Here is a 12,259-nt window from a genome sequence, read left to right on the forward strand (position 1 = left end):
GGAAAAAGCCAATAGAGAAAGCACTGCAATGTACAAATCATCATTCTTCTTTAAAAACAAAGTGTTCTGAAACTTTATGAGCTGGGCACAAAATGCATTCACCTGTTAATACATAAAATAGTATTATTTTACTTACCTGTCAAAATAACTACCTTGAGTATAGTTAGAATTTTGTAAAGGCACTGTGGACAATTAACCAGATCGTGCTCCCTCTTAGGTGTAAACTGGGCACTGTGGAATTACTCCTGCTTTATATTTGTGTAAATGACAAAAGAATCAAAACCCACAGCATTTTCACTAACTAAGCTCTGTATAAACTTAGTATCTGATTAGTACTCACCAGCTTTTTACTAGACTGCTTGAAGGCTGCTTTTCCTGCAGCTGTCTTTGCAGCTGCATTGTTTTGGAGTGTGATGTGTTTAAAGAAAAAAATCTTTCTCTCTCCTTTTCACAAGAAGCAGCTCTTGTTAATATTTCTGTGCACTGTAAATACTTGTTTATTTCTGGTTTTCTAAACAAATTAAATATTAAAAGAATAATGTTGAAGTGGACTGGTGCACAATCCCTGCCACTGGTGGTAGCAGCAGCAAGCAACGAGCCTTTGGGGTGTTTATGGCCTGCGCAGGCACAGCTGCCCAGTGATGCGTGGCTCCAACCAGTTTCAGGAGCTGTACGTGGTGGCAAGGAGAGGAGCCAGGCCTGCCCACCTCTGTTGTGCAGGGCCCACATGCAGCTTCTTGGACTTGCATGTCACCTGGGGGGGAAGCCATAAATAATGGAGCTGAATGCCTTCCCAACTCCCTACCACCATGTGCAGCTCCTGGGGCTCCACTGGGAGGAAGGTCCAGGTCTCCCCACCACTTCCAGTGGAGTCCCAGAAGCTGCATGTGGTGGCAGGGAGTATGGCTAAGTGGGGTTTCCCCCTGGTGGCCTACAAGCCCTGGGAGCAGCACATGAGCTGCAGGGAGCCCCGTGCCACCAGGTGGCTGCACCTGCATGAGCTGTGAGCATCCCAAGGGCCTGCAGCCTGCTTCTGTTGCCAGCAGTGGGGGCTGTGTGCCATGGGGTCATGTATGTGGGGGGTCCCCATGTTCCTTACCCCACAAACCCCACACACGCACACCTTGATCACCTAAGCTCCATACTCCTGCCACCCCACTGGATGTAGGGCCCAGGCTCTTTACTCCTGCCAGCCCCAGGCCCATGGTCCCACCCAGCTGCAGCTTCCCACCTGCTGCTTAGAGGAGGTGCGGCAGCACGGACATGACAAGGAGCTGCTGGAAGCTGGGGAAACCGAACAGGTCTCCTGGTGGCTGCTGCAGTGGCATCAGTGGCCAGAGGTGTCTGTCTGATTGTCAGCACCTCAGTTACCACACCACTTCTGAAAATGAAGATCAACATTCTTAAGATTTTAAGCATCTCAGATATAAATAGACAATAAACCTCCTCCTGGTTAATACTAGAAGGTTCATGTGCATATTTGTGAAAAAAATGGGCCCTTTGTCACTGCACAGTAACTCAGGCAAGTTGAAAGGAAGCAAAAGAGTGAAATAAATGGCAATGTGACTACAATCACACAGATTTCCTCTTGTTTTGACTGTGAAAAGTGCCCTCATGGCAGGATTTTCATACTGTTATAAAAAGAATAACAATTACTGTTACCTAATTATTTGACACTAATATGTAAGGTGGGAACCTGCACAACGCATGACTCCAGACGAAGCAATGCAGCATGAGTGGATCCAGAAACCAAAAACACAGAAACCCAGACCAAAACCCCAGACTACAAGGGGAGTAAGTGACAGCTCCTTTCTAACCCCAGAGAAGAAAAAAGAGAATGTACATACATATGCACTAACTGGACAAGAAGGTACAGTTTTCTTAATATTTTAACTTCTTTCTGTATATACTTAATAATATTCATCATGGTCATCATAATTTCTCTATTCTTTAATGTTCAGACAATGGCTCTGGTAAAACTAGTGGCTGAAGTAAAACAAACCGATCTCTAGGGTTGGCCATACCCACACCCACTTGCACCTCTTGCTTCTGTAGAAATAAAAGGTCCTAAGGTTTATTTGTAGCCAGCAGAGTAAATAATAAAAAGTTTCATAGGTTCACTTAAAAACAGCCTTTGTCTCAGACACCAATCCTGTCACAATGCATTTCCATTTTAAGTGCATAAAAACTGCTTTTGGGTTGATGGTTTTTCTGAAATCCTGGAGAAATAACTGATTGATTCATTGAAGGTTTACAGAACTTACATATTTAACTGCAGTATCATACTATAATTTTATTGTAATTTTCCCAGAAGAAAACAACTTTCATGACCCTCTTGGCAAAGTGAACTATTAACTGACAGGAAAGTCTGCTTCTGCAAATGCAAGACTAACTCCCATCATATCTCCCTCAGACACAATAGAAAACCAAGAGCGGAACACAAATGAACAAATTATTCCAGAGAAAGAAGCAGAAAACCCAGCAGAAAAAACTGTCAAGAGAGACCAGGCAGAACACGACAGTGAAACAGTTCTTCAGAAAAATGCTGTGGTTTTGCCGCCGATTAAGTAATGTTCAGCATAAACAGTGACTGGTCCAGTTTCCATACATGGTATGTTTGAACTACTTAACACTGTACTCAGTTACAACTGTATTTTAAGTTATAACTGTCCACAGATGGGTAGATACATTTGTAGACATTTTTAATGCACATTTTAATATAGAATAGCCCAGGTAACCAAAACAGAATGCATGTGGAAAACATCCTTTCCCTTTACCAATATTCTTGTTGTGATTACAGATTTTTCACAACCAGCAGCAGTATTTTTAATAAGAAGGCAACTATAGCAATGGATAGTGACTTATTCTTGATATGACACTGGACACCTGCATTCAAGAATTCTTTAACTTCCTGTGGCTAAATCCTAAAATGTTCATTTAAATCACAGAATCTGAATCTTACTTTTTTTTTACGTCTCAGTTAATCAATCAGGAGTAACTGAACGATGTGTTAGTGAATTGACATTAGTGTATATAAAAGGTCAGAAGAGAAATCAGATCCATACTGTCTCCCTGTCTGCGAGGGATGAGTCAGAGAGGAGTCACTGATAGTACCTTAACAGAATTAGAAACTCAGATTAAATTTTATAGTGAGGTGCAGATCAGGAATTTGTACACAGCAACAGCAGAGAAGAATGTTTAGCTCTGGTGCTCTGCGTGCCCTTCTGCAGAGACCCTTTGATATGAAACCAAAATGGTGAATGAGATAGGGTCAGCATTCTAGTGAATTAACCTGCAACAGGAATTTGACTTAATTCGCTACAGAATCAGATCTGTATGACTGCCAATCACAGTCATTAACTTAGATCTAGACAGTAAGCACTTTGGACAAAGGACCAATGTTTTACCACGTGTGTGTAGAACAACCAGCACAGTAAAACTCTCACCCCTAATTGCAATCCATAGATCCTGCTGTATTGTTACCATATTGATGATCTCACAGTGGATCTAAGCCAAATGAAGGCCTTTGTGCGTGTCACAGAGCACTGTGGTGCCCTGCTCCTGAAGAGGGGAAACTGCTAGGGAGGGAGCCCTAGCAGTGACTAAGGAGCCCAGCTGTGGGTTGCTGGGGCAACCAGGAGGTCAGCTGACTGAAAGGGGCAGGGCCTGGCTCCTATATAAAGCAGAGACAGGAGGCCAGAGGCAGTTCCCTGCCAGCAGCCCAAGGGGAAGGAACTCTCTCAGGGAAGAAGGGTGAGGCCTGACTACAGGAGCAGCGTTTTGACACTGCTGAGGGAAGGAGTGTTCCCTGGTAGGCCAGACTATTGTTTTAGCCAGGCGGCTTTAATTTATGTTACAGCCCAGGGGCTTGTGTTTTGTTGTTTGTTACACCGGTGGTTTGGGTGAGGCTATTAGGGGTTGGAGGAGGCCTCATAGGGGACCCACAGTAGCGTGGGGACCCCAGCGCCAGTAGGGGCGCAGCGTACGGGGTACATAGACCCCAGCCCCAGAGAGGAGCATTATTAGGAAGCCCAAGTGTGGGCACGGTGAGCCCCAGAAAGGGGGCAGCATTATTAGGAACCCCAAGTGTGGGCACGGGGAGCCCCAGATAGGGGGCAGCATTATTGAGGAGCCCAAGTGTAGGCATGGGGAGCCCCAGAAAGGGGGCAGTATTATTGAGGAGCCCAAGCGTGGGCACCGTGAGCCCCAGATAGGGGGCAGCATTATTGGGAAGCCCAAGTGTGGGCACCGAGAGGGATGGCCCAGGGGGAACAGGAAGGGGCCAAACAGTGATAGAATTGAGACAACGGCGATTCCATTGGCAAGGTGTGGACTGCGGTGTAGGGGAGGAAACGGAGCCGCAGGTAGTGCCCCCTGGCAGCGGGGCAGTACAAGGGCAGCCTCCCGCTAATTAATACCTATTAATCGATTATCAACAAGGCATGGCAGGCGAGTAGGCGGGTGGTTGCCCCAGGAACAGGTGCGCGGGACACGTTAAGGTCGGCCCAGAGTGGATACCTGTTACAGTGTGCTATTATTTACCATACCAGCAGCCTCTCACAGGCAAGCAAAAAAGTAGTGCTGGACACAGGAATGATCATACCAGTGGTGTCACAAAGCTGTTTTACAGAATAGAGCAGACACTGTATCCATGAGTCTACAGAGGCCCCAGACCAGGTGAGTTGTCCTATGGCATATACAAATGACCCATAACAGTGACTTCAGAAGCCTGGGTCTTCCAAGACATGCAGTGCAAACATAACGTTGACCTCAGACAGGCAGTAGGACAGGGTAAGCCTTCTACAAGAAATGGGTCATCACATCAGGGTGATAGTCTGTTTTTCAGTGTTACATTGAAACTTCGGTGTTCTGCAGAGAGGAAGGAGTTTCACCCTTCCAGGGGACTGAATGAAGTTGCTGAGAGTGGTCAAATAGTGTTGCAGGTCATAGACATACAAAGGCTGTTTGCAGGTGAAAATAGTGGGCAAGAAACAAACAAACAACATAGCACAGAATAACTGCCATTATTGATGCCTATTAAGCAGGAAAAGGAACCAAATATTCATATTAGCAATGCGTCTTTAAAATGTGTGTGTTAAGAGCAAGGTTCAGCAAGTTATGAAGGTCAGTTAGAGATGGAGAGAAGAAAACTCAGCAGCCAGAACTCAGGAGTAGGGCCTGCAGCCAAAATCTGAGGTGCAGAGCCCCAGTGGGGATGTATTTTGGCCATGGTGGGGCAAGTGACAGCTGTCTTAACCCCCACAGCTTCCTAATGCTGTTCACCCCACTGGTACAGGTGGGTTTGGATCCACCCTGCAAGGCTTCTCACGATTTGGATGCAGCCCACATGGAGCCCCATTGTCCAGATCTTGCTCAGAACCGAAACACATTTGATATGCCTGCTTTAAACAATCTATTTCCCAGTCACCATATTAGTTCTGTACCATGGAAGCTGATGTCCTTACATACCTAACCATGCTAATATGGAGTGGCACTCCACAGCACCCTTAAAGGGATATCACAGCACCTCAGGGTGTCATGGCACCCTGATGGAGAATCACTGGCCTAGACAGATAGATCTTCTCTTCAAGTACCTTCACTGCACTTGTAGCCATCCTGCTCTTTGTGCAAAGAAAGGTGTCTCTGAAATCAGGACCAGTCCTGTGATCACTGCTCTGCTCATTTCATCTGCAAACAGCAAGTGATAGACTGCTATAAGCAGAAGGCATAACTGAGTGACCTAATTCAGCCTTTTTTTCCCTGTTGGAATAAATGTACATTATTCTTGTCATTTTAATATTTTACTTTCTCTCTGAAATCACATTATAGAAACTGTTGTCCATAAATAATAGTAGCAGTACTTCTTCTGTAGCACCTGGTATTTCAGGAACCAAAAGCTTTTTGCAGATCCTAAATTCTACAACATCCCTAGGAGGTTTTTTTACATGTCGTGCACAAAGTCATATGTCAGGTCACTCTCAGGGTTTCTGATCCCTGTATCTCTTGTTTTCCATTTCTGCTTGGTCTTAATTGGTTGGTTGTTTGTTTGTTTGGGGTTGTGTTTGTTTGTTGTTTTTTGTAATTTATTTAAAGTTGCTAGTTAGAGTGTTATGTAATTAATGTAACATTCTTAAAATACTAAATTGTAAATATAAATGACCCAATCAAGGAGCAGAGCTTTACAGGATGTTGTCTTTACAGTGTTGCTTAGATACCCATTCAGAGCTCTCTTGCCATCTAGTGTTGAAACTAGTTACCCATGTTGAATTTTGAGAAAATTTTTATTGCAACTCTTTGGAATCTCTGTTTACTATCATGTCTCTCTACTCTGCCTACACCCCTCAAGAAAAAAAATATGTAGCCAGGCTACTGGGGTATGAATGAACAGATTTCGCACTTGTCTCAGGAGAAAGTCTTTTGTCCTGGGATCATAAACACATAAATGTCCATTATCCTGCTTTAAGGCTCTCTGAAGTATGCTGTATAAAATGCACTAATACTTTTTCCTGGAACAGCCTCTTGTACATCTGCAAGGTTACTGAGGTTTATTCCTGGGGCAAACCTTTTAGTCTGTGTGCTCTCGCTGGCTGTTTACTGGTGACAGAACAGCAATGCAACTTGCAAGAGTGATGTCTGTACTCTCCAGTTTTAATCTGGGTCAAATGAGACTTCTGTTTACAGCCTAAGTCTACTTACTGAGCAATGTGCAACACTGGGAGGATTTCTATAACAAGAATCTAGTACCCTGAGTCAGCAGGGGCAAGCAGTGCTAGAACAAGGTTCAGCCTTGAACTAGAAAACAGTGCCTTAAGTCCTTTTAGGTGCAGACTTCACCAGTGTTAAATCCATCAGTCCTTACCTGGAAGGAAATCTGAGGTTAGTTACTGCCCCCCTGACACAATGCAGATCAAAAACCTAAGAACAAAGTGTGAGGAATCTGGGAAAAAAGCCTTCTCAGAATTACTTTTTTCTGTACTTCATACTTTATTCTCGTTTTTCTCTTATACAAGAAAAATTTTGCAGAGAATAAAGTTGTGAGCTGAGAGTACAGTGATCTCTGTCATGGAACAGGGATGTGAACCACTTTTAATGCTAAGTCATAGGTAGTAACTGATGCCAGGATATGAGAAGTCTTTTGTCAGTTGTCCTTCATGTCAAACCTTTGTTACTTTGAGCCAAGAAGGTGGTAGCGCTTTCAAATTGGCTTTGCAGAGAAGTCAAAGAAACTGACTGTACAGACTGAGCAACTGAAGATTTCCAATAATTTCCAATGGCAACATGACAGGAACTATAAACTGCTAGATAGTCGTTCAAAAATGTTCATACTGTGATGCATGTATGAACATCACTTGGACATTGTAAGAACTAATTTAATGTTTGTCAAGAACATTGAATGTGTAAAGTGCTAAGCATTATGTATAACAAAAATGCTATTATGCCCTGATTTACACTTTGTTGGAGATTATTTGTATTGATGTGTCCCTAATATGGCTTTCTATTATATCTATTTTATCTACTGTGAAGAACAGAAATATCATGCAACCTCCATAATGTATTAAATAACATATGGACATTTTGAGTCCTGAAGCAAAACACATGCAAAGAGCAGCTACATCAATTCACTTTGAGCTTTGGTGAAACACAGATTAAGATCTACTATGTAGAGCATTGAAGGACAAGTTTAGATTTGTAAAGCATTTCTAATAAATGGCATAACCATTTATTATGGTTTCATGCTTATTGTAGCTCATTGACTCTAGACCAAATCCACTTGGTTTATAAGTACAGAGATGGTTTGTTTTGCTGCTGTCCCTCGACACCAACTGTGGGATCTGAGTCACGATTGTTTTTTCTTCCAGCCAGCACTCTCCCCAAAAGCTCTCTCTCTCTTGATTTCTGCTCACAGTCAGGCTATAAGTGCTTCTCTGGCAGCCTGTAAGGCTTTGTTCTCTGCTTCTGTTGTGTGTTGTCTGTTTTCTCTTTCTCTCACCAAACAGTACCACATCTCCCATTCTGCATTCAGCCCCCAGTGATACCTCCCAGTGACCCCCCCACAACCCCACAACCTCCTTTGCCACGCAGGTTAGATTCATGACCACTTCTTAGCATGTGGTCCTGTGGTTTATAAAGGAGCTTAATGCTGTTTCCTGAATGAAGGGCAGTAATTATGTCCACCAGCTTCTATGAAATTTCACTCCAAGCTTCAGCACAATTAGACATTTGATTGTACATTTGGTCTTCCCTACAAAGTTTTATTAACATGAATTAACATCTGTCACTATAGGTTTGCATGTGCCCACACACATATTTCATGTAAGCTGGTAAACCCAACTCTTCAGTCTGCTTGGTACCACTACCTCTTGGATGTCATAAGCCTTCCACCTGGAAAGCCAGTGTAGACACTGTGTTACTTGTCTCAACAACCCTCCATCCACAATCCCACTATAAGCGTGTTCTTGCAACTGTGACTCCTCCAGTTATAATTTTGAACTCTGCTAAACAGAGGTCAGTGACCAGAAGGTCCAGCTCCTCACTGAACTCCATTTTGTTTTAAAAATACTGTGCTAGCTTGGCTTTTCAAGCTGACAGATAAAGTATAAAGCTGAAGAGACCTGCCTAGATTGGGAAAAGATATCCTGAATCTCCTCATCCCACAACCCTCCTTCTAAAGGACTGAGCCAGGTCAGGAAACCAAAGAAGCACACAGATGATGACATGTTGTATTCACTCCACAGAGGCTGCCAACAGAAAGAATTAGGAGATCTAGCAGACTAGTATGGGCAGAAATGCCATAAGAATCCTTCCTGTGGTTCACATAGCAATGCTTTGTTTGAGGAGCAATTTAACACCCCTCTAAAGCAGTGGTGCTCAACCTTTTTGCCTGGAGACTGGATTGGCAGTGCCCAGTCCATCTGCAGGCCATATCCAGCTGGTATTCCCAATCCAGCACCTGAACGGGCACCGTCTAGTCAGATGGGGAAGGTAGGCTGGCCCCACTGCAGCCCTGAAGGGGAAAGGAGCTTGACCTGGCCCTGTGGAGGGGGAAGGGGGCCTGGCCAAGTCTCAACCCAATCCTATGGGGGAAGGGGACATGGCCCTGCCCAAAAAGAAGCAGGTGTGACCTGTCCTTGGGGGTTAGGGAGAGCATGGCCAGGCGCCAAGTAAGTCCCAATGGGAGGGAAGGGGGTATGGCCAGGCCCCAATCCAGAAGCAGGTGGGGGTGGCCTGACCCAAGGACGGGTTGTAGTCTTGCCCCAACTGGGCATAGAGGGCTTGGGAATTGGGAATTTGGCAAAGGGGAGGGTAGCCATATTAGTGGCCACCACTCCCCACCACCACCAAATTTCCTGGCCTGTGAGGAGCCCCATAGGGAGTCCCATGGGCCAGACGTGATGGCTCTGCAGGACACATTTGGCCCATGAGCCAGAGGTTGAGCGCCCCTGCCCTACAGAAAAGTGCTGGTAGAACTAACACTCTTATTTATTCCTTTCCATGTCTGTGGAAAACAAGCTAGGCACGGACTCCAAATACATAAACCCTGGGTATTACAGGCTCCATGCAAAGCTTGCACTTTCCTTAACGATGATGCAATAGTTCTGAAATCACTTAATTAAAAAAAAAATTTTTTTTCACACTGACCAAATGCTTTGAGTGTATTTTTCATGTTTTTCTGCACACAGGCTGCAGTTACTGTCTGTCTTTGCATGGAATGATTTCATTGTACTCTTTATTACAATGCCTAAGTTTCATTTACTGTGAAATAGCATATATCAAGACTATATCTCAGTAGCTTCCTTCCTCCTTGACCTCATGACCAACACACTTGTAGGGATGCCATTTTGAGATACAGTCATCATAATCTCTCTCCACTTCCAAATGGCTTTAGCAACTTGGACACATTCCACCTGTGATTTTCCTGTCCATGTGGTAATATTTTTGCATCACATTGGGCTTGTCTACATGAGATGCTGTGTCACTGTAGTGATGAGATACAGCAACGTAACTCTTCACTATGGTGACGTAGCATTGGTGGGCATGAATCATGATGCTGACGCTACTGCGCAGTAGAGTCAGAAACAAGCCATGAGCCACCAGATTTGCACTAAAGTAAATACTAATTGACTGCACAGTAACAATTGTGCAGTCAGGCACACGTGTATACACACCCATTGTCTCTGAACAGCCTCTTTTCATTTTCCTTTTCACCATTCACTGCTGTACTATGTTTGTGAGGTCCAGTGTTTTGGACACACAGCCAAACTATTTCAGCTTCTGTCTTTTTACTTCTAGTATTAGAAGCTCATAAGATCCAATTATTCCAGTTACTGCTTCTTTAATAGAATTATTAGTCTGTATGTCTGTTATATGGGATCTGTAGAATTCTTCTGAGACATCTAAATTCAGAGGCTTAACGTGTTGTAGTGCTGTTGTTAGAGTCCAAGCTTCACATCTGCACAGGACTGCTGAGAACACAGTCATTGTGTGTAACATAACAATGTTATCTTTGATGCTCTTACAGTAACATCTTGCATCCCCTTATTCCACCTGAGATGCTTTTACAGTAACAGTGCACATTCCATTATTCAGTCTTTTACAAATATTCAATAGAAAAAAACCTCAACATACAATAAACATGCACTTCAAGACACAACACTAAAGTGATCTCGGAAGGCCTCTCTCAGTAGAAAAGCTCCCGGGCGGATTTTAGTAACAGCTCTTATACCTAATAATTCAAGTTCAGCAGATACTTCCTCTTGCCTCCCTGCTAGCAAAGCTTCCCCCATTTGCTTCACAAATATGCAACACAAAGTATGCAGCAGTAACAACAAGAGAAGCTGACTCGCTGAGACCTAGACTAGTCACAAGACATTGTAAGTCTTTTAAGTCAAGGATAGCACATTCGACAGTAATCCTGGACCTGCTTAAATGGTAACTGAATCCTTCTTTCTCATTGTCCTATTGTCCAGTGGCTGGCTTCATGAACCAAAGCTTCAAAGAAGTGGCTTGCTTCCCTCAGAATTATTCTGGGCATTTCAACCCCATCAGTACAGATGTACAGGTTGTGAAAAAAAAGACCTTTGGTCCCAAAGGTGCAAGCATCACACACTTTCCTTGACCATCCAGTGTTTATGTTAGTGAAACACCTTTGGTGATCTGCCAGCATGTGCTTATGTTGGGGAAAAAATGGCCCTTTCAGTTTATGTACTCAGAGGCAAGGTATGGAGATACTGTTGATCATTACAGATCTGCATTCCCATGCACCCCCTGTGCTTGGTTCTTGCTTTATACAGTTTTTATGCACCCTTTTTACGTTAGCCCAGGGGTAGGCACAGGTGCCAGAGCATGGCACACAAAGACATTTTGTTTGGCCCGTGTACCTCGGGGCAGATGGTAGGGAAGGGGCTGGGCTGCCACAACAAGGAGTAACTTACTGGAGCATCGGGCTCAGAGTAGTAATCAATGGCTCGATGTCTAGTTGGCAGCTGGTATCAAGTGGAGTGTCCCAGGGGTCAGTCCGGAGGCCGGTTTTTTCACTGTCTTCATCAACAAGTTGGAAGATGGCATAGAGTGCACCCTCAGCAAGTCTGCAGATGACACCAAGCTGGGGGAAGTAGTAGACAAGCTGGAGGGTAGGGCTAAGATTCAACGTGACCTAGACAAGTTGGAGGATTGGGGCAAAAGAAATCTCATGAGGTTCAGCCAGGACAATTGCGAAGTCCTGGACTTAGGACAGAACAATCCCATGCACCAGTACAGGCTGGGGGCTGACTGGTGGGGCAGCAGCTCTGCAGAAAAGGATCTGGGGGTTACAGTGGACAGTAAGCTGAATATGAGGCAACAGTGAGCCATTGTTGCAAAGAAGGCAAATGGCATAGTGGGCTGCATTGGTAGGTGTGTGGCCAGTAGGTCAAGGGAAGTGATTATTCCCCTCTATTCAGCACCGGTGAGGCCACATCTGAACTACTGTGTTCAGTTTTGGGCCCCCCACTACAGAAAGGATGTGGACAAACTGGAGAGAGCCCAGGGGAGTGCAACAAAAATCGGGAGGGGGGGATGCCTCCAGTTGTGAGGCGAGAAGCAAAGTGTGAGGAGATAAAACAGATTAGCTAAACAGATACGGACAAGCTGAGGCCCGTCCCTGCCTGGCAGATCCCAGCCCCTCTGCAAGAAGGTAAGTCTTGTAAGGCAGGGTTTCTCAACCTGCGAAACACAAGACTATATGAAAGGGTCCTGAACAAACTTTAAACAGATCAACAAG

At 44.5% G+C, this 12,259-nt stretch overlaps 1 protein-coding gene across 1 annotated transcript in view; it reads left to right on the top strand.

Moving 5' to 3' along the window:
- The window catches only part of DYRK4 (dual specificity tyrosine phosphorylation regulated kinase 4), a 34,979-nt gene extending 27,256 nt beyond the window's left edge, over window positions 1-7,723 (top strand). Inside the window, exons 14-15 of the mRNA XM_059726210.1 lie at window positions 1,689-1,870; window positions 2,414-7,723. Of these exons, the coding sequence (XP_059582193.1) occupies window positions 1,689-1,870; window positions 2,414-2,571 (340 nt within the window). The 3' untranslated portion in view covers window positions 2,572-7,723. The remainder of the gene's footprint in view (window positions 1-1,688; window positions 1,871-2,413) is intronic.
- Window positions 7,724-12,259: the final 4,536 nt, after the last annotated feature.

Source organism: Alligator mississippiensis, chromosome 4 (assembly GCF_030867095.1).
Source record: "Alligator mississippiensis isolate rAllMis1 chromosome 4, rAllMis1, whole genome shotgun sequence".
Lineage (NCBI taxonomy): Eukaryota > Metazoa > Chordata > Crocodylia > Alligatoridae > Alligator > Alligator mississippiensis.